This window comes from Theobroma umbraticum, unplaced genomic scaffold, assembly GCF_002168275.2.
Source record: "Theobroma umbraticum cultivar Fairchild unplaced genomic scaffold, ASM216827v3 scaffold_204.0, whole genome shotgun sequence".
Classification (NCBI taxonomy): domain Eukaryota; kingdom Viridiplantae; phylum Streptophyta; class Magnoliopsida; order Malvales; family Malvaceae; genus Theobroma; species Theobroma umbraticum.
The window spans coordinates 6,195,874-6,216,282 of record NW_018397267.1 but is presented as its reverse complement, the minus strand read 5'-3'; the positions used below and the strand labels follow the sequence as shown (position 1 = coordinate 6,216,282).

Sequence of the window (20,409 nt, the reverse complement as noted above, 5' to 3'; positions counted from 1 at the left end):
AAGGTAGTGCTTGCTGCATTTCATCTTGCCCTCAACTCTTTTCGGCAACAAAAATATCCTTGAGGAATTTGCAATCCAACTCCACCCCTAGGAGTGTGCTTGAAATCAAATGAAAGCTAAATTCATTTAATTTGGGAACGTTTAGTAGCGAATTTATTAATGAGATTCATTTAGAAATGAATCACAATATTGCTTGGAATTAAAAAGCTTGTATAGAAAGGGTCTTCATTATCCAATTACAATCATGCAAGGAAAATTTCAACAGCACCTCCAAGCGGTATACATGAAGATAAGATTCTGGTTTCCAGACTGGTAATATAATCTGTGACAACAAAGGCCCTAAAGTGAAATGCCGAGGCTATGCTATGGAGAAACTCTTCAACCTGTCTCAAGTGTTAGGAAAGCAAAACAAGAACATAAAAATGTAGTGCTGCTGCTACTTAGTATGTTAACAAATGGGAATTGCAATCCCATCTGATCTTTCCTTTACTTTGTTCCAAAAATTATAGGGTTAAACTATGAATCTTAACTCTGGGGTAGCACCCAACAGATCAGGCATGGTTTATATAACTATTTATAACCAGAAGCACCAACTTAAAAAGGGGTGATGCTTTAAAGTTTCTGTTTTGTGGTAGTCCAAAGTGCTCTTATATATTGCCTACAGTAACTTGCTTGCCACCATCCTCAAAATGCCTGTCATATACGTACACTTATTGGTATTGGCATGTTACAGTTACAGCCACAAATACCTTTCTAGTACTAGACAAGATCCATCTTGATGCAAGGGATAAAAAGTATTATATTCCTATTGAGCTGAAGTCTAAACAATGCTTGAGCATCTTTTTTTTTTTTCCTTTTCTTATTTTTTCAATCATTTGTATACACATTGTAATAAATTGTTGGCTGCAAGCAAAACTAAAGCAAGCTGTCAAAAAAAATCTACAAAATTGAGGGCCAAAAGCCAAAATTCTACACATTATACACACACCCAATTTGGGTAGAGCCAAACTTCAATTTTTACCCTCAATGGCCATGGACTAGAATGTGATGTAATCATATCACCTTGAACCATCTATAACCATTTACAAGTGCTCCAATCTTAGAGAAGAAAAGCAACATATCACTGTTGCGTGAATCCCCCTGCAAGGCAATGGAGAAATAGGTATCGCTGATTGCAGCTTAGATGTGAAAGAAGAGGATTCAATCTGTCGGGAGAAGTTTGGCATAATTCACTATCAATCTATTGAATGTGACTGAGCATACTCTTGAAGCCTCTGCTTAAGGTTCTGCAATAAGGGAGAACTTCCGAATTACTAATCATAAGGAAAGGGAAGAGAGGGGAGAGAGAGAGAGAGATTAAAATATAGTACTAGCAATCACCTTTAATTCATAATGGAGCACAACAAATATTTTCTTCAGTCTTTTGTGCATCTGCAAATCAAAACAGTACTTGAGTCAGAACAGAAATCCTACAGGAAAATTTTCAATTTTAGAAGTAAAAGAAGGATAGGCATGACTCAAGCAAATACTAGGAGCATTTCTGAAGCCAGGTGATAAGGCATATAACAGAGACATTTTCAACACTCCTTGCTTTTCTCAATAATAGAAAATACTGAAATTTTCAGACAAGATCAAAGCAACAGATACCATTCGAGTTCATTAAGACTGCAACCACAAAAGATTCTGCTTGTTATCCAATTATTATCATGCACAAACTTCTTCCAGACAATCACATGAGAAAGTAATTTCGACACTAGTAAATGATCTTATCCATCACACTGTTCTGCTCATCATCTGAATATCCTCCTTAAATAAGAGAAGACTGCTTGCTTCTCAGCCATTTATCATCTTCTTACTACATTAAATCACTGTATATAAATGTATGGCCATGTAGACAGAATCCTAACTCTAAACTGCATTAATATTAAAACTTTATATTACACTGAAATTCAATTTATCAGGCAAATAGAATGATGAGACAAAATCTTGTCAGGCAGTTCCATGTCTAGAGACATTCCACTATCAATAAGAAAAAGGATATATCATAAAGAAACTGGATAGAGAAATATACCATTCCACACTGTTGATAAGACTCCAGCAATAGATTCAAGGTCCTATAATATTTATCCATGTCCCTATCTCTCGAATATTCGAGGTCCTTACCCAGCTTTTCAAAGTCATTCCTATAAATGAGAGGTTATGCCAAACAGCAGTTCATCAAACAAGTCAGAACAAAAATACAAAATGCAGCCAGACCTCATCAATGAGCAAAGCAATTCCAAATAATACCTGTAGGTTTGTAGGGTCTTGTCCAAGTCATTGTAAGATTCATATTTCTCACGAAACTCATTCATATATTCTTCATACCTAACATAAAAAACACAAAAAATAGTTAGTTTCAATTAGATGTCACAGTCCTCTAAAATTCAACATGGCCATGATCATTTAAAAGAAACAGTCAAACAGATACATCAACAAATATAACTACTTACTGAGATAAATCCTTGATTGGTCCCCTGTACTCTGGCTCATCTTTTTCATACTTAGAATAAGGACAACACTCTTCATCAGAAGAAGAACCCCTTTTCTTTCGACCATTAACATTGCCCTCTGCCAAAACTGTATCCTTACGCCCATCAGTCACATCCACCGTTTTATTAGATGCAAGAGTTTTACTGTCCTTTATGACCTGGGACACTGATCCTCGTTTTGATTCTTGCAGTTGTGAGGCACTAGCTGGTGCTTTCTTGTGGCTTTCACCATAACCCTCCAGACCAACTCCCAGTTTTGCACCAGTTTCAATCTGTCTGGTTTTACTACTAGTATCTGTCAATTTGTTAGAGTGTGACCCAACTTCTGGACGGTCTACTCTTGAGAGATGTTGCGGTTGAGACTGAACAACCCTATGATGCGATCTTGTCAAATCTTCAACATGATATTCCGGGGTTCTTCTAAGCCCACTTAGATTGGGTGAAGATGGCTTTCCTGAATCCCAATTTGTCTTCCCAACAGATTTGCCCCTGCTTAGATCAGGATTAAAGTTCTCTGAGGTGCTTGGTCCGCTGCCTGACTGTTTAAAGGAACTTTTTCTCTCAAATTGCTTCTTTATTGGAGTTTCCTCAACCAACGGCTCACGAATCTCACCTAACTCTAAGTGTGAAAGCTCTCTTTGGAGCATATTGCCTTTCCCATTTACTGGATATCTATCTGCAGTAACCCTGCTGTTATCCTTTGGGGAAGAATTAATATATGAGCTTGAAATTTGTCCAGCATCCTTGAACTTTCCAACAGTTTCACCAAGTTTCCTGTGATGAAAATCAGAGGGCACAGCATTTTTACCTCCAGCACCACCTTCCTTAGTATTTCTTGGTAACTTTTTGTCCTTCATTAAACCATCCTCATTTAGAGTGTCCCTAGAAGGGTTATCTTTTTGAATTAAATGACCTTCATGCACACTCTTCTCAGAGAACTTACGACCATGTCCTGAGCTCTCAGTATGTTTCATAGGCCTTTCTGCTGCATTAGTAGCCTTTGCCCAAGCACCTTGATCAGAAGGCCTACGACCAGATTGATGAAAATCTGAACCAGATTTTCTTGGAAGCACCTGATTGTATCCCTTTTGACAGCCAAAATCAGAATGTTCTTCTCTGTCGCCTTTATTCACCATTTGAAGAGAAGAGCTTTGGTAAGGGTCATCTATGGGTCTATTAGGAGAAAAATCACGAATACTCCCAAAAAAATTGGGATCTCTACTCCCAGAAACATGTGGTTGAGACAAGCTTTCTGACTTTAATCTTTTAGTACGTTCAGACTTCTCATCTAAGTGCTTCAGATCAGATCCTCTTTTGGATTTAGCTTTGGGTAACCTCTCAGAGTTATCAGATTGTTCATGCCTGACACTATCCTTCACAAGATTTTCTGTATCATCAAACAGATTTCCTATGAAATTTTGACGCTCCTGGAGTTCAGCACGATCAGATGAAGAGGGTTTTGCTCCTTCCTCTGGTTTTTCACCCTCTTTTCTAGTACTGACAGCCATTCCAATTTGCTGTTCGTCTTCAGGCAAGTCTTTCTCAATGTCAACACCATCTGATCCATGACCCTCAATATCAACAGCATCAGATCCATTACCTTCAATATCAACTGCATCAGATCCATCACCATCTTGATTTTCATCCATCCCATTCTGTAAAGGCCTGTCATGTTCAGTTTGCCATGGTATAGGTGATTGCACCACTCCTGGTTCAGAGGCCTGTAAATCCTGCTTGGTCTCTTTGTCATCATCACTTGTCATTATATCCACATCCTCATCAGATCCTTCCTTGCTGTTGGAAGAAGCATCGCTTTCACTGTCACTGCTACTACCGCTCCCACTTCCTGCTGGGCTTCCACTCCTGCTCCTACTCCTACTGCGGCTTCCACTGTCACTTCCACTATCACTGCTGTCACTGTCACTATCACTATCACTTCCACTGTCACTAGCACTATTTGCCTGCCCCTCACTATTGTCGGAAGCTTTTCTCTCACCGCCCAAATCAGGTGAATGTTGTTGGATGTCAATTTGTTCTAACACATTTGATTCTACCCCAAGTTTAGAGTCTAAATGGTTCTGTTCCTCCATTTCACTAACTTTCTCCACTATGCTTGGTACTGGAGCAGGAATCTGGTCATGGTTTTCTTCGGGAGCTGGAGTCTGATGATGGTTATCTTCAGGTGAACTGCAAAATAAAGCCAAACAACATTATGGCATGCTGCATGTGTTTATTGATAACTATGTTAGATTATCATTAAACAGAAAACAACAAGAAGATTAATAATAACCATAGTAACAATTAATTCCAGATAATCAAGAAAAAATTTAATGGCATGAAATTCCACAGATTGTTAAATCTGAAGCTACCTAAACAATGAGTTCCCTAAACGTACAGACTAAATAAAACCAAAAATGGATAATTACATGAAACATTACTTTTTGAATTTCATCCATTGAATAGCAGTGCTATCTTGTAAGAGAAAAAGTCATTGTATCTTTTTAGTAGATCAAAGCTAACCTATCTATATATACAAAACTTAGTTAATGTCTTTCTTAGCTTCCCTATTGAAATCACGTCCTAAGTTAAAATTGCAGACTCAACATTGACCTCACCTTGAACTTTTAACATTAACTCTCCAATGTTAAGTAAACAATTAGACATGTAGTAATTTCATTAAGGAACCTAAGGAACTTCACCTCAGTCCTCAGTCCTACCTATATATAATAAGAATAGCATCAACTATGAACATGAAAAAAAAAAAGGTAAGAGAATTCAATTTCAATATAAATTGATCAAATTAAGCCCATTGGAAATAAAAATGGCAGGTACCTTCCACTTTCAGATGAAGGTTTCTTTAAGCTATCCAACTCCACTCCTGGTTTCAAGAAATATCTACCTGGAGCTTGGAAAGTTGCAATCTGATGCTCAAAAATAAAGGAAGGCATAAGATCACAAACTATTCTTAAAAATAGTTGCATCAAGGATTTCCATTGCTTACTTTTTTTACAATTGGCTCAATCTTTCGCACCGAGTTTGGAATTGTGTCCCCAACAGCTTTCTCTAAGGCCTGTAACCATTTCAGAGAGAGTAAGAGATAAAATGATCCAAAGTGAAAGCGAAGCCAACAACATACACTATCAGCAAAAGAGATACAGTTATTTTAAAACTTTCGCCTAATCCTTGCCCTTACCTTTAAGCTCATCCCCTTGGGATTCTCCTTCAGTAGAGTAATCAGCAGACTCTGCAAGTCCATGGGCTTAGGTCCAAAGTTTCCTCTGCGCCCAAGCATCTCACGAACTGCACCAGTAGCCCTGGTTGGTATTTCTTTCTCAGAGCTGGAAGCATTTTCTTTGCTCTTCACCTGGGGAGGCATAACATCCTCAATGCCTGAGTGAACCTTGGAGATATTTCCTATTCCAATAGGAGATGCTGCAGCACCAGAACGCTCAGGTGGAGACGGTAAAGGGGAAGTTGAGCGTCTTCCTTTTGCATTAGAAGCTGAAATTAATCCAGATTTATAGCCAGACTTAGGAGGGCCTCCAACAGCCGCTGGTGCATGACACATACATTGCAAAAACTTATTAAGAAACCTAAACAAAAGCGAAAAAAACTGAAACCATTTAAAAGTATAATCTCAACACCTCTTACAGATTGTTACTTTTGGAAAGACAATGCGAAAAACATAAGATAGTTTTCATACTTTAATTAATTAAATGAAATTCAAATGATTTACCTTGAGCTGTCTCAACTTTCCGCTTCTTAAAAGCAGGCTCCTTCTTCTTGAAGTGGGACTTCCACGGACTAGCTGGAAACGTAAGAGACATATAACACTGAGATTTAAGGTTTAAAAAGTGATCTTTTTTATCTTAAATGTTCTCTACCAGCAACTACTTTCAGTGAAAATCATTTTAAATGGGTTTTTTCTTCAATTATATTTTAGAATGTATTGTGCACACGAGTTCTTTTTCCCTAAAGCAATTGAAGTCCAAGGCTAGAAATACATATCACCAGAATAATCATCAATATTGTGGGAATGTGGGATTGCGTGAATGAAAAAGTAGCTTGAAGATGCCATCTTGATTAGCATGGGCATCAAAGCGATTTAATAAGCAGCATATGAGCAGGACCTCAAAAGAAAATTAAATGCACAAATAAAGCATCATAAGGACATATGCAAGGGAAGAGATCTTAAATAGACCTAAGTCCTAGTATACCCTCACCATGATGCTTCTTACTACATCAATACCATTCTACATGTCAGAAAAGGCAAATATAGTGACTACGGGTTATGGAAGTAAAGAGAGGGCACAAACATAACATCACAAATAAAAGCTTACCCTCAGCAGCAGCTAATTGCTTTATTTGATTCTTCATAGAAGGGTTTCCATGGTCTAATACAATAGCTCTGTCATCAATACCAAACGAAGAAAGGATAAAATCAATAATTGTCATTTAACTTAACCTTATTTCCAGAAGTACCCAGCGACATAAGAATGTAGCATCGTATAATATTTACAACAATGAATAACCAGGATGACATAAAATATAAAAGAAAGGTCAGAGTTTCTTCACGAAACATAATTGGACAGAAGAATCCAAAATTTTAATGCAGACTCGGAAACGATAAAAATTGACTAAAATCGAGACAAAGCTTCTTAATCAGAAGGGTTTCTGAAATTGTTTGAGTCGCTGTCTCTGCAATTGTATTGGGAGAGTTATGCACATCTCTTTTCTGAATGTTCCTTTTCAGCTCATATCCATTCTGAGTTCTTAAGGAAGCACTATGACATCAGAAATACTGCAAAAGATTCGGTGGTGAGCTTTTGCTATTTTAATGATGGAAAAGCAAAGTGAGAAGAATTATTTAGCTGCTATTATATATTGAATCTGTATGAGAGAACAATAGTTTAGGAGGTGATTTAAAAGATTATATTTAGCAAATTATTAATGATATTGATTTGAGACTAATTTGATTGAGTTACTAGAGGTAGATTAAGAACAGTTTATTTATAACTGAAATATTGGAGGTGAGCTTCAACGTGAGAAAGAATCCTTGTAATGGAAGAAGCATAATGTTTTAAACAATGGTGATGGATCTCTATCTGAGAATACATGAGGATATGGAAGTGTTCTGAAGAATTCTCAAGGTGATGCAGTGCTGGCTTTCACAGGAATTTGCTTGCCTACAACTGTTCCACTGCATTAATTAGAAGAAATAAAAAAAGACCCAAAGATTGCACTTCTGCATAGCATTTCCCTTAGTACTGTTTCTTCAGGTTCTCACAATGCTATCAGTATTTGAAGAGAAGGGAGAGATGGCCTTGCAGGGCTAAAAGACTAGTTCAGGAGATAATGAAATTTCAGCATTTGATCAATGTACTGACAAACATGTGTATGGAGAGACCAATTCCCTACCTAATTATTCTGTAGCGTTTTGTGGTATTGCATGAGGTGTCCACAAAAAGAAGTTGTCTTTATTTACCCAAAAAAGGGACAGAAAGAACTTGTCTCTTGACAAGGTTCATTTGACATTTGTCCATTACTTACATGTTATATGCGATAAAAACATTTGTATTTTGACAACCAACTATAGTTGAATATATAAAACTTGATCTAAATCATGTTAACTGGACATAAGCTGACAAAAAGAAGGTTAAAAGAGAGAAATAAATATGCATGCTTATGTAATGACTACAAGAAAACCATCCTAGTTAACATACTTGCGTGATTTATGCTTGCGCTCAGCTTCCTCTGACCGCATCTTAACATGGTTCGTCATTGACTCATCCAAGACGCGTTGAACATTCAACTTCCGCCAAGCACAGCCAGATTCAACAAGCAAACCATTTCCATCTTCACCACTTTGACGTTCTTCATATATATCACATAGATCAACAAATTCCCGTGACCATGTAAACCGAAACTCCTTGCCACCAACATCAATGACCTGCACAAGCGATGATAAATTAGAAACCACATTTGTTGATAATTGGTAGGCTACATTTATGTACATAAGTTCTAAAAAGAACAAATGTTGAAGAGAATTCAACTGCAGCTTCTGTCACCAAATGACTATCAAATGGTGGGAACAATTATCAATTCCAGATAAGAATAGAACATCTAATCAAGATTTTGGAGCAGCAACATCTCAAAACAGAAGACCATAAACTATCAGGCCCTAATCAGTTTTTCAGTATCCCATGCTACAAACTGTCATGCTTAAAAGGCCATCCATCAATTATGAAAATGCTCTGCACAAATCCACCCAAAAACAAGTAGAAAACCATTGATGCAATCCATAAAACAGATCGATATAAAAAGGTGCCCCAGAAAAAATATGCAATCCAAAGAAAATCTAACCCTTCCTGCACAAAATTCTTGTGCCACTGATATGAAGGATCTATTTACCGTTAAATTGCGCCCATCAAACATACCATGGGAATAATACAACCTTTTGTTTATATACAAGAAATACCAACGTTGGTAGATAGAGATAGCGCCACCATTTTAAACCAGTTGGCCAGGTAAGTTCACTATTTCTGCAATCACATCTTATTTAAGAGGTTACGGTCAGTGACCAATCCTGAAAATTGACTAATCTCCTCCTACTAAATGTTAGCATGTTCTCAACCAATAACAAAGTGTGTATATAACTCTGCACTATTTTCATAATTTTACATGCTTTATTGCTGCTCCTACCTTAAGCTCCCCCCCTAGTACATCTTTTACATAAAGACTTAAAAGACATATCACAAGCAAAGAAGGAATCACCAAAATTCAGAAATAAAAGCTAAACCATCATATCATGAAAATTAACTAACAATGAAAGTTTCTATAGATTGAATGTAATTGGTGCATAATGTAAATATTTCAGGAGGAAAAGAAGACTAGACTACACCCCAATATAGACATGCCAAGGATTACACAAACAAAATAGAAGCCAAATGGACCAAACTTCTTCATGGCCTACTAGAATCAAGAGAAGAACAACCCATTCAAAATCAAAAACCAAGCATGCCCAGCAGAATTACCCAAAATATCCCAATAAACCACAAAAATCTAAATAAAATAACAAAACAAAATCCAAAATATCCATGAAACGCTAAAAACGTAAGCACCAATATAACAAAATCCACAACCTACCGCACAAAGTCGCCTAATTTGATGCTAAACCAGGTTGAAAAACCCTATCAAGCAACTTACATTTCCATAACCAGCTGTAAAATAAGAACTACACAAACATTAACACACAACCTTGACATAGTCACACCCAGAGAAAACCATTGGTAAAACACCAAAATACAGAAAACCCAAAGATAGCCAGTAGAAAATAATCAAGAAATACAAAAATTATAAACTAAATTTTATAACAATTCAAACAAGCATTACAAACATTTTAAAAGAAAATAGAAAACAAATTTAAGCTGAACCCAGATGAATTCTGATCAAGCAGTATTCTTTCCTACTATTTTATCCCTATGGACCACCAAAATTCAAAGAATTGAAAGAAACAAAATAATTTAGAAAATTAAGCTAAACTCGGATGAATTCCAATCAAGCAGCTTCTTTCCCACTAGTTATATCCCTAAAAACCATAAAATTAAAAAAAAAAAAACCATTTGAAATGAATAGCAATAAAATTTTAAAAAATTATGAAAAACCCAGTTAAATTCTCCTTTAAGAACTCACATTTCCACTAGGGTTAGTCGGAATTGAATCAAATTTAATCCTGGCCGTCCCTCCTTGAGCCTCAAGCCGCCTGATCTCCTCCACCAAGTCTGGCGCCAACCTTATGATCATAGCGAAAGCCAAAGGATTGCTCCCAGACACAAGGGAAAAGCTCTCTTCCACAGCCGGTGCGGGTCCCAAACCGCCCCCGACCCCGGGGCGGTTACGAGGGGCGGAGCCAAGGGAGAGCCTTCCAGCCGGGGCGGCGGGCGGTGTGGCGGAGGCGGAGGGAATGAAGAGTGGTTCCGAGGGCCTCCGCCCCCACGGCCGCCACCTCCTCCGCGGCCTATCTTCGAGGAGCCTCCGTACATTGGTATTGCGGGAGGGGTTTACTAGATTTGTTTCCGTTGCGTTATCGAGACATGAAAATTTTATTTACATATGAATATTTATACGTATGCGTTTCCGTATTTGTACGAATATAAATAGAAAGAATAGCGGCGCTTGGCTTTTTTAATGGCGGAAGGCAGGGAGAGAGAAAGAGAGAGAGAGAGACAGGAGCGGAGAAGAGTCCTGCGATAGAGGAGGGCAGGGGCCGTTCTTTCTGTCTTTTTTCCCTTTTTCTTTGTTAGTCGGAGCTTGTAAAATGTTGGAATTGACAAAATCTCCTGTTTTATGCTTCCCATTATTTCACAACTATAATTAGAGTTATAATTATCATTATCATTATCATTATTATTATTATTATTATTTAGTAATAATAATAGTATTATTTCTTAATTTGTTAGTGGTAATTATCTCTTTCTTTAAATATATATAGTTTAAATTTTCCTTTAAATTTAAATAAAAATAAAGCTGTATATGTTGTCAAAATAACTTAACTTTATTCTAACATCATAAAATGTGTGTTTTTGGTAGTGAGTATTTTTGGCATGGCATGGATATATCTTGTAAGGGCATAATTATTTTTGGCCAATTTAACATAATTTAATATGAAAAATAAACTACACTCAAAATATACTAAAAGATTTTAGTTACATGTATATAATTTTCGTTGAGATTGCTTTCTGTTAATAAGTTAATAGCCATAATATTTAAAAAAAAAACTTTGAATCATTTTAAAAATAATTTTTTTATTTTTATTATATTTAATTTTTATATTTTTATTTTAAATTGAATAAATTATTAATAAGTTTTTTTTTTATAATTGTGAAAGGGGATTAGAACTTACTCTTTAGACAAGAAATACCAATTAATGAATCAAACATTTAGGTGTAATAAATTATTTATAATTAATTAATTATTGTTACTTAAAACATTATATATCATTTCCAGTCATATAATGCTAATGTGTCATACTAACATATCATAGTAGATAATAATATAATATATTGATATAGTATAAAGATATGATCATATGAAATTAATATCTTCTATGTCACATAAAAATGATAATTAATATTTTAATTAATAATAAAATAATAATATATTTTAATTTTATTTATAAGTTTTTTAAAATTTTATGTTAAATAAAAATAAAAATTTTAAAAAAGGGATTTTTAAATAGTATCTCTTTAAAGTACAATTCATATTTTTAATCTATTGACTTGCATGACTTTAATTTTAGTGCCATTAATAGTTGGAATCCTAATATTAAAAGTCCAACTCATTTGTGTACAAATATATATATTTTTTTTAATTTTTGGTATAAGATTTTCATAATAGGACATTATCTTTTCATTCTTATCCAAATTTTTTAAACTTTGACCCGTTGACAAGCAAAAAACCCCAACCCGTTTCAATGGCAATCGGATACGACCCGAACTAATAAGAACCGGGTTCGGAAATCTTTCCCGTTTTCCTTTATAAAAGACAAATCAAAATATCGAAACAAATATCACAGAGTAAAAAATAAAGTACTTTTCCTGTTCTTCAAGCCAGCAAAAAAAAAAAACTCCGAAAAGCCATAGTCTCTCGCTCTTTCTAGGTCGATCCCCAACAGTAATCCAATCATGCTGACAGGTTCTCTAGTCGAAACACTTTGCTGATTGTTTCCATTTTCATTCATAGTTAATGTCTCGTTTGGATACTACCTGGAAGGGGTTTTTCTTTTTTTAAATTTCTGGTTTATTATTATTGTTGATTAATGGAACTGCTAGAACTTTTTACTTTTGGACTTCAATTTGGATTTTTTTTTAAATGGGTCTTCTTGGTTTTCGGATTTTTTTTTATCTGGGTTTTTTGGGATTCGATTCTGTCGTCCCGTGTTTGCTCCTGTATGTGTTTCTTGAGGTCGTATTTTTTTTGGTGTTTTGTGGTTATAATAGCTGTTAAAGAACTACGCTAATGTGAGTGTCTGTTGTCTCCGCGTTTAATTTTGACGAGTGTAATGGTCACTTTTCTTTTTACAATTAAGTGTAGGTAGTGGAAGTAAATTATTGAGTATTCAGATATTTAATTAAAGCAATTGATTGAGGCATCTATATTGCATTAAAAAAAATTGAACTTTATATGCACTTGAACTTTGCAGATCCATCTAACATTTGAGAAGATTCAATTTTTTAATGCTATGAAAAAAGTTTTGCTTATAGGACTGAGTTTTGACTGTAAAAATAGTAAAGAGTTGTAAAATGTATGAGGCAACTAGATAGACAATTTATTCACTATAAAAAGAAGGTGAAACTATGAATGAAATTCAAAATTTCAAGTTTTATGTTGCATATTTTGGGAAGGGTTGGATTGATGGTTAGTTAGAGAAGGAATCAGGTACCAGTGTTGAGGCTTGATCCATTCCATAGTGCCCTTTTTCTCTCCTGAGGGTTAAGGCATTTGTATGTGATATTATAATGATTTTGAGCTCTTAATAATCCTCTTTGAATGTTGTAGTGAGTGTGAAATGGCAAAAGGAAGTCTTTAAGGCTGTAGAAATTGACACCAGTCAGCCTCCATATGTTTTCAAGTGCCAGTTGTTTGATCTAACCGGAGTACCTCCTGAAAGGCAGAAGATTATGGTTAAAGGTGGCTTACTGAAGGTACTTGATAGCTTTGTATAAAATAGCTAGCAAAATTGCTTGATAAAGTACTTTAACTATTTAGTGCAAAGATTAGAGATACTAACCCGCTATTTGTCAACTCATGGTTTTCTAATGTGCCTTCTTTGCATGTTCTTTTGACAATGTAGGATGATGCAGATTGGTCTACAGTTGGGGTGAAACAGGTGAACGATCTTCATAGCACTTCTTTTTTCCCTTCATCCCATGCTTCTGCACATTTATGTAATGAGCATGCTGTGTCTTGTTCATAATGTTTTTTCCAGGGTCAAAAATTGATGATGATGGGAACTGCTGATGAGATTGTTAAGGCCCCAGAAAAGGGCCCTGTTTTTATGGAAGATCTTCCAGAAGAAGAACTAGTGGTGTCTTTGGTAAGAGCCAATTTCACTCTTTGTTTTCTACTATCATTTTCATGTTCTTCTTTTTCTCTTTTAACTGTAAAATATGCTCCTTCATTGTAATTGTATGAGGAATACAATATGGTATTATTGTAGTATGTCATTTGATTTCATTATATGTCAAGCTTTTGTCAAATAGTTAAGTTACTTGTGATTTACACACTATTCAAGTGTTTGGTACTTTCCTTTGATCTCATTGAATATGAAGAAGAGCCAAAAATCACTGAGGTTGTTGGTTGACATGTATTTTTCAAAGAAGTGAAATTAATTATAGAGCCTTTGCAAGATGTACCACAAAACTTAGATGAAATCGTTCCCTACATGTTACAAGCTTTGCTTGCTTACCCTCCTGGAAAATATGGAAAAAGGGGAACTTTTTCTTTGACATCAACCAGAGAACATTGGATTAGAGCTTAAATCTTAAATTTCAGTCGGAAAGGTTTAAATTGAAACAATCAGATCCTAGTTGAACAGCTCTAGAAGCCTAAGCTATCAACTTGACTTATGTTCAACAAAACATCAATAGAGTCGATGTTAGCCTTCACTGTGCTGCTGCATGCTCTTCGCAACTCCTGCAGCAGGTTTGTTGTATTCCTCCAAACCTTTCTTGTATGCTTCCATGGCTTCAGCTGCTTTGGCTTTCCAAACATTCTTCACTTCCTCACTAAGTTCCTTATATTTCCCAGAAATCAGTGCATTAAGAGTAGCATTGTTGATTCCTGGTCGCTCTTGTATCAGAGTTTTCCTTGCTTCCTTACTGAACAAAAGAAATAAAGAAGCAGGCTTCTTGTGCCTGTTAAAGTCAGAGCTCTGCTGCTGCTTCTTCTGGCATTTCTGTTTGTTCTTCTTACTAATATTCTCTGCCTTCTCTTTCTTCTTAAGCAGTTAAAGAGCTTCTTGTTTCTGAATTTTCATCATCTCCTCCTCTTCCTTTCTAAGACTTGGAGCTTCTTCCTCCTTTTTCTGCTTGTAAACCTCCATTTCCTGCATGTATCTCCCTGATCTTCTTCGCTATCTCTTCCTAAGGTTCTCTTTGTTCTTCAGTCATGTTCTTCCATTCTTCACCAGCGATTTTTGCAACCGCCAAGACATTCTTGTTCTTTGCAAGAAGAGCTGCCCTTCTCTCGTCGGAGAACAAGAAAATTGCTGACAGTGGTTGCTTTGGCTTCAACGGATCCTTTTCTTTTTTGGTCGTCTTGGTCTCCCCTGCTTCCTGTCTGAACTGCAAGTACTGTTCAAGTAACTCCATAGCAGTCTTCTGCTTACGCTCATCTTCCAAGAGCTTCATGGCTTCACACTCGTGCTTCTCTTTTGCAATCACTTGCCAATAGGCTACATATCTGTAAATATGCTCATCTTCCTCATATGATAAATGTTTTATGGATTTGACTGTTTTTGTATTAACGAATGGTTGCATATTAGCTAACTATTCTTAATCTGATATTGGACTCAGTTGAGTTTCAGTTGTTTAACCTGAGTTTATTCAGAGCAATTCATCATATCTTTTTGGGGTGTTATGTATCAGTGAGAGAGGGAATTGACAAGAGGCTGTACCTTGATTGTTTTTTTTTTTTTTTGTTTAGGTTTAATTTTCCTTTGTCTCTTGTTGATAAAATTTACAATCAACTCAAGTCCTAATCTATGTTTTGGGTTCATTCTTAGTCTTTGTAATTGGTTCCTTGTCCTTAGCCTTGCAACTTAGGTCTCTTACCTAGTTGCTTTTTGTATGTTCAGGGTCATAGTGCTGGGCTATTTAACCTGGGAAATACTTGCTACATGAATTCCACAGTACAATGCCTGCACTCAGTTCCTGAGTTGAAGTCTGCTTTAGTAAAGTAAGTTTTTCTTTTGTACCTAAAAATAAATTATGAGAGAATCTGGCACTATATTTTCATGTTTTTCATATGATGCAGATATAATGTACACTGTCTTAATTGTGATCAGGTATTCACATTCAGGAAGAAGCAACGATTTGGATCAGACTTCTCATATGTTGACAGTTGCAACTCGTGATTTATTTAGTGAACTTGATAAAAGTGTCAAGCCAGTTGCGCCTATGCAATTTTGGATGGTATGTTTCCTTTTTTTCTTGTCATACATATTCGCATCTCCATGTTTTCTCTGACCTGTGAAGCTCAGAGGATATCACTCGATGGAAGAAATAGATCTGCTAGAATTTAGGTGACATTATAGTATGTAGCATGTGGCAAGTTTGTCTTAGGTTGTGCTCTGCTATTTTTTTTTTTATTTACATTAGGCAAAGTTCGTGGAAATGGTGTAATACTGTGCCTTGTCTAACATTATTTTGCTGATTTTGTCGAACTCTTTTTTCCAAGCAGTCTACTCTTTTAGTGCTGGAGCTTGTTGTAAATATTTTTTGTGCTGTTGTCAACAGAGTTGTTGCTTTGTTCTTTAAAGTTGATTAGAAGCTTCTGTTATTTTGGTTTTTTGTTGCTAAACTTAGTTTAATGAATTATGGAGAACTCATTGTTTATATGTATTGTGGTTGTAGGTATTGCGTAAAAAGTATCCTCAATTTGGCCAGTTACATAATGGTGTCTTCATGCAGCAGGTGTTTTATTCTTGATCTACTGTACATAATACTCTTTCTGTTTTAGATTCGTTTATGTGCTGATATGTAATTTGGAATTTTATATAGGATGCTGAAGAATGTTGGACACAACTATTATACACCCTTTCTCAGTCACTTCGATCACCAGGTTCTAGGTAGTTTTCTTGTTCTTTGTCATTTAGATCCCTAAGCTATGCTTACTGGCATAAGTTTGAGCAATATCCATGGTGCTCTTGATAATTGAAAGTTTCACACACATCTCACTTTATGCCATTCATTTTATCTCAGCGTTTCAGCAAAATTAGGGTTTATTATTTTGAGCATTTATGTCTTACATAGTTGTTTTGGCACTACAGTGTTTTACTAGCATGTATCTCTACATTTATTTAGAAGACTAATACTATTCTCTCTCCTTTTTTTTTCTTGCAGTGAAAATCTTGATACTGTAAAGGACCTTTTTGGTATTGAACTTGCTAGCAGGTAGATATCTACAGATTTGGTCATTGGTCCATATTATTATTTAATGATAATAGTACCAAGTTAGACGGTTTAAATATGCAATGTTCTGTAACTTTTGGATAATTGTTGCTGCTATTCAAACTCCAACTGCAGCTGTCCACGTTAGAAATAAAGATAAAGTAAACCATCAGTATACTAACTGGGGAAAAGATAAACAAGATCAGACTTCAAATAGTTTAGACAAGCAAACCAGAACATCCCTTGTCTTCTCATGTCTGCATCGAAGTAGTTTATGTAGTTTCTACAGCTCAAAAGACACGAATTTTCTGTTCTTTCTTTGCTTTATGTTATATTTTTTAGATAATTATCTACCCAATATCTAGCTGACTTGTTCACATGCCCCAAGTTTATGTATTACCTAACAATGCATTGTACAACTTGCTGCCTTTCATATAATTTTGTTTCTCTTTATCTGAAGAGTTCTTGACAATTTAGCCTTCTTTTATTATCCAACCATGTTTGATTGCTAGGATACATTGCCAAGAGAGTGGCGAAGAAAGCTCTGAAACAGAATCAGTTTACTCACTAAAATGCCATATTTCTCAAGAGGTGAACCATTTGCATGAAGGTCTAAAGCATGTAAGTTTTACCCGTAATCAACTATATATGAATAAAGTACATCCATTCCTGTGTCCAATTGATTTCTTTTGATAGTCTTGTAACTTTGTGCCTGAATGAAAAAGATTTGAGTTTGGGGCAGTTACTGTGTTCAGTGTCCTGCTGCCACTGATTCCACTTCTAATGGGCTTTAGTTTCTCCAAATTCATTTAAGAAATGGAATAACAAATTTAATATATTGGAGTTAATTTAATCTTTTTTTATCTGATGAGTGGTTTATCCTAGCTACTCTGCCTTGCACGTGGTATTACAAACTATGTTAATGTCTATTACTGTTCATCCTTTTCTAGTTTCATCAGTAATTCAATGATGCATCTTCTTCTTAATCCTTTGATAGTTGACATGAATAAGAAGGCTTCTATATGTAGGGTTTGAAATCAGAATTGGAAAAGGCTTCTCCTGCCCTAGGGCGTAGTGCAATTTACTTGAAAGAGTCTCGAATAAATGGCTTGCCAAGGTAACCAATGGCTTCTTTACATCATCTATATATAATGTACGGTAGTCTGCTCAATGTAATGTCAGATTTCTTTCTGATGTCCAGTTGCTATTTTCATGCTTCATACCGTCCTCATGTTTTCTTGGAAGAGAAGAATGTTCTGGTAACTTTTTTTTTTTTGGTTTTTTGGGCGAATTCTGACAGGTATTTGACTATTCAGTTTGTACGATTTTTCTGGAAGAGGGAGTCAAATCAAAAGGCTAAGATATTGCGGGTATGCAAATTTTATTTTGACTAGGCACATGATTAGATTTTTTATATGTTTTCATGAACATATATATATATATATAACCATCAGGAGATGACTTAGTAAAGGCACATAAAAAATTGAGACCCTTCTGTCTGTTTACTGAACTGTGTTGTAGCTTTTGAATGACATGATATGCGTTCCCCTTTTCAGAAAGTGGATTATCCACTGGAGTTGGATGTTTATGATCTGTGTTCAGATGAACTTCGCAAACAATTGGAAGGCCCTCGCCAGGTAGCCATTTTGCCTTATTTTGATGAATAATTAGATTTCAGTTTGCACTGCATTGATCAAGTTTTTCTTGATATGCAACTTTTAGTTTCTGAGGGATGAGGAAGGTAAAAAGCTTGGTTTGAAAGCTAATGAGAAGAGCTCTGGCACAAAAGATGATGATGTCAAGATGACTGATGCAGAGGTGACTAGATGATTTAGTTACAAGCGCAGACATGAAATTGCAGTCCTGAGTACTTGTGTTTGATACAGTTTGTTTAATGCATGCAGGGATCATCAAATGCAAGTGCAGAACCATCTGCAACTACACCTCAAGAAGGTGAAATCCCTCGATGCCTGAAATATCTTGTCACTCTAAACTGGTTACGACTACTTCTTTGCTGTTTATTCTCTAGATATGTATCATTTAGTGGTTGCATGTAAGGAGCCATGGTTTTCCTCTTTTAAATAAATGAATATCTGATGAATAAAATCTAAGGTTTTGAAGCCCATTGTACATGGATGAATTTCCTAGCATCAGACTGTATTAAGCTGCTATGTTTAAATAATTTCTAATTCCTCATAGTGAGCTCCTGAATAACATGATTAGACTCAAATTGTACACCATAGTTGTTCTCTGTGAAGTTACAATTATATTCCTCAAGTAATATACAGGATACTTTACACTCTTCACAGATTGATTTCTCACTTTGTCTTTTACAGGGGTTCCCTCTGACAAGGAATCACATTTAACTGGGATTTATGATTTGGTTGCTGTGCTCACCCACAAAGGTCGAAGTGCTGATTCAGGGCATTACGTTGCTTGGGTCAAGCAAGAAAGTGGTCAGTTCCCTGGAATAGTTCATTGAGGACTCTATATCTATGCCATGTGGTTTACGTATTATTATTGTAATAATTAATAATTGTCACTAATTACAGGGAAATGGATTGAGTTCGATGATGATAACCCTATTCCTCAGCGGGAGGAAGACATCGTTAAACTGTCTGGAGGAGGTAATCTTCAACCTGACCTTTATGAAATTCTAACGCATCTTGTTCTGTTGCTCATAAGCTGGTCTATACAAACAAACTCTAATAATAGTAATGTTTTGAATAGACAATTCATCTCATTGATTTACTGCTTACAATTAACATGCACATTCACTGACCCCTTTGTTTTTGGCTGTAGGTGATTGGCACATGGCATACATCTGCATGTACAAGGCTCGAACCATTGCAATGTAATCTTGTTTTGATATGTGGTGTACTTTGATTTATTTTTGCATTAAACGGGAACCACCTTCGTATATTGAGAATTGTGAAATGTCCAAATAGATTTTTACAGAACTGTGTTGTACTTGTATAAATTGTCACGTCCATGCAGTTTCTAGGGTGTGCTTTTAAATTTATTGAATTTTAAATAATATGATTGTATTTATTTGGAGATCATTTTGATCAAGAGTGTCAAAATTTACTGGAGAAGCTTAATTTTGGGTCTCCACAATTATTTGTGATCTGCCATAATTTCTATTCAAATATCCATTTATCAGTATCACTGCTTGTATGATTCATGTTGTATGCAAATTCTATTTTTGCAGATAAAAAAACCGACTTTTGAACCACAGCCATATATTTTTCTTCTGTGCCTTAAATGTTTGAGAGTTTGATGATGATTGTAATTTAGTATTGGCATGTAATTAATCATTGACATCGACAGACTAGTATTGAATTGAACTAAACTGAGACATAACATACTTGCCATTGCTGAATTTTCTCTTAGAATTCTACGAGCTTGTGGCTGCAACTCGATTTGATAATTTGTTTACAAATTCGAATGGCATAATTGTTAAAATACTCCACCTATTAAGCTTGGGAAATCAACAGTGACAGATGTGTTTCAAGTCCGTTGAGGACTAGATGGAATTGGGTGCCAAAATTAGAAAAGAGTCCAAGTGGCAATAGGCAGTAGTTGAAGGCTTAAAGAGGAAGGAAAAGCCCTGTGCTAGTTGGACTTGACGTGACGGCCATGGCCAGGGCGAGGGGCAGGGAGCTCTTTCATTTCTATCTTAGCCGATGATTTTGGTTCAACGGCAG

General features: G+C 35.8%; 2 protein-coding genes and 1 pseudogene across 4 annotated transcripts; 1 reads left to right on the top strand and 2 right to left on the bottom strand.

Annotated features, from left to right (window-relative positions):
- Positions 1-504: 504 nt before the first annotated feature.
- LOC110423962 (dentin sialophosphoprotein-like protein) lies at positions 505-10,856 on the bottom strand. 3 transcript variants are annotated; one of them, XM_089784932.1, is made up of 12 exons: positions 10,224-10,856; positions 8,255-8,481; positions 6,872-6,939; positions 6,268-6,339; positions 5,725-6,032; positions 5,533-5,601; positions 5,364-5,452; positions 2,493-4,718; positions 2,290-2,367; positions 2,072-2,183; positions 1,381-1,431; positions 505-1,286 (listed from the first exon to the last, which is right to left on the bottom strand). In XM_089784932.1, the coding sequence occupies exons 1-12, from the start codon at positions 10,332-10,334 to the stop codon at positions 1,236-1,238; spliced, it is 3,462 nt and encodes a 1,153-aa protein (XP_089641058.1). In that variant the 5' UTR covers positions 10,335-10,856; the 3' UTR covers positions 505-1,235. The 3 variants fall into 3 exon arrangements, with proteins under 3 accessions (XP_089641058.1, XP_089641059.1, XP_021294081.2); XM_021438406.2 differs by having other exon boundaries at positions 508-1,286; positions 5,725-6,083; XM_089784933.1 differs by lacking the exons at positions 6,872-6,939; positions 8,255-8,481; positions 10,224-10,856 and having other exon boundaries at positions 5,725-6,124.
- Positions 10,857-12,066: 1,210 nt separating this feature from the next.
- Positions 12,067-19,867, top strand: LOC110424759 (ubiquitin carboxyl-terminal hydrolase 6-like). The gene is made up of 18 exons (XM_021439434.2): positions 12,067-12,224; positions 13,089-13,234; positions 13,384-13,419; positions 13,519-13,626; positions 15,388-15,488; positions 15,598-15,724; positions 16,166-16,225; positions 16,313-16,380; positions 16,655-16,705; positions 17,215-17,323; positions 17,731-17,819; positions 18,003-18,072; positions 18,259-18,339; positions 18,425-18,520; positions 18,607-18,655; positions 19,039-19,158; positions 19,255-19,329; positions 19,505-19,867. The coding sequence occupies exons 1-18, from the start codon at positions 12,215-12,217 to the stop codon at positions 19,558-19,560; spliced, it is 1,452 nt and encodes a 483-aa protein (XP_021295109.1). The 5' UTR covers positions 12,067-12,214; the 3' UTR covers positions 19,561-19,867.
- Positions 13,643-15,176, bottom strand: LOC110424760 (high mobility group B protein 6 pseudogene; annotated as a pseudogene).
- Positions 19,868-20,409: the final 542 nt, after the last annotated feature.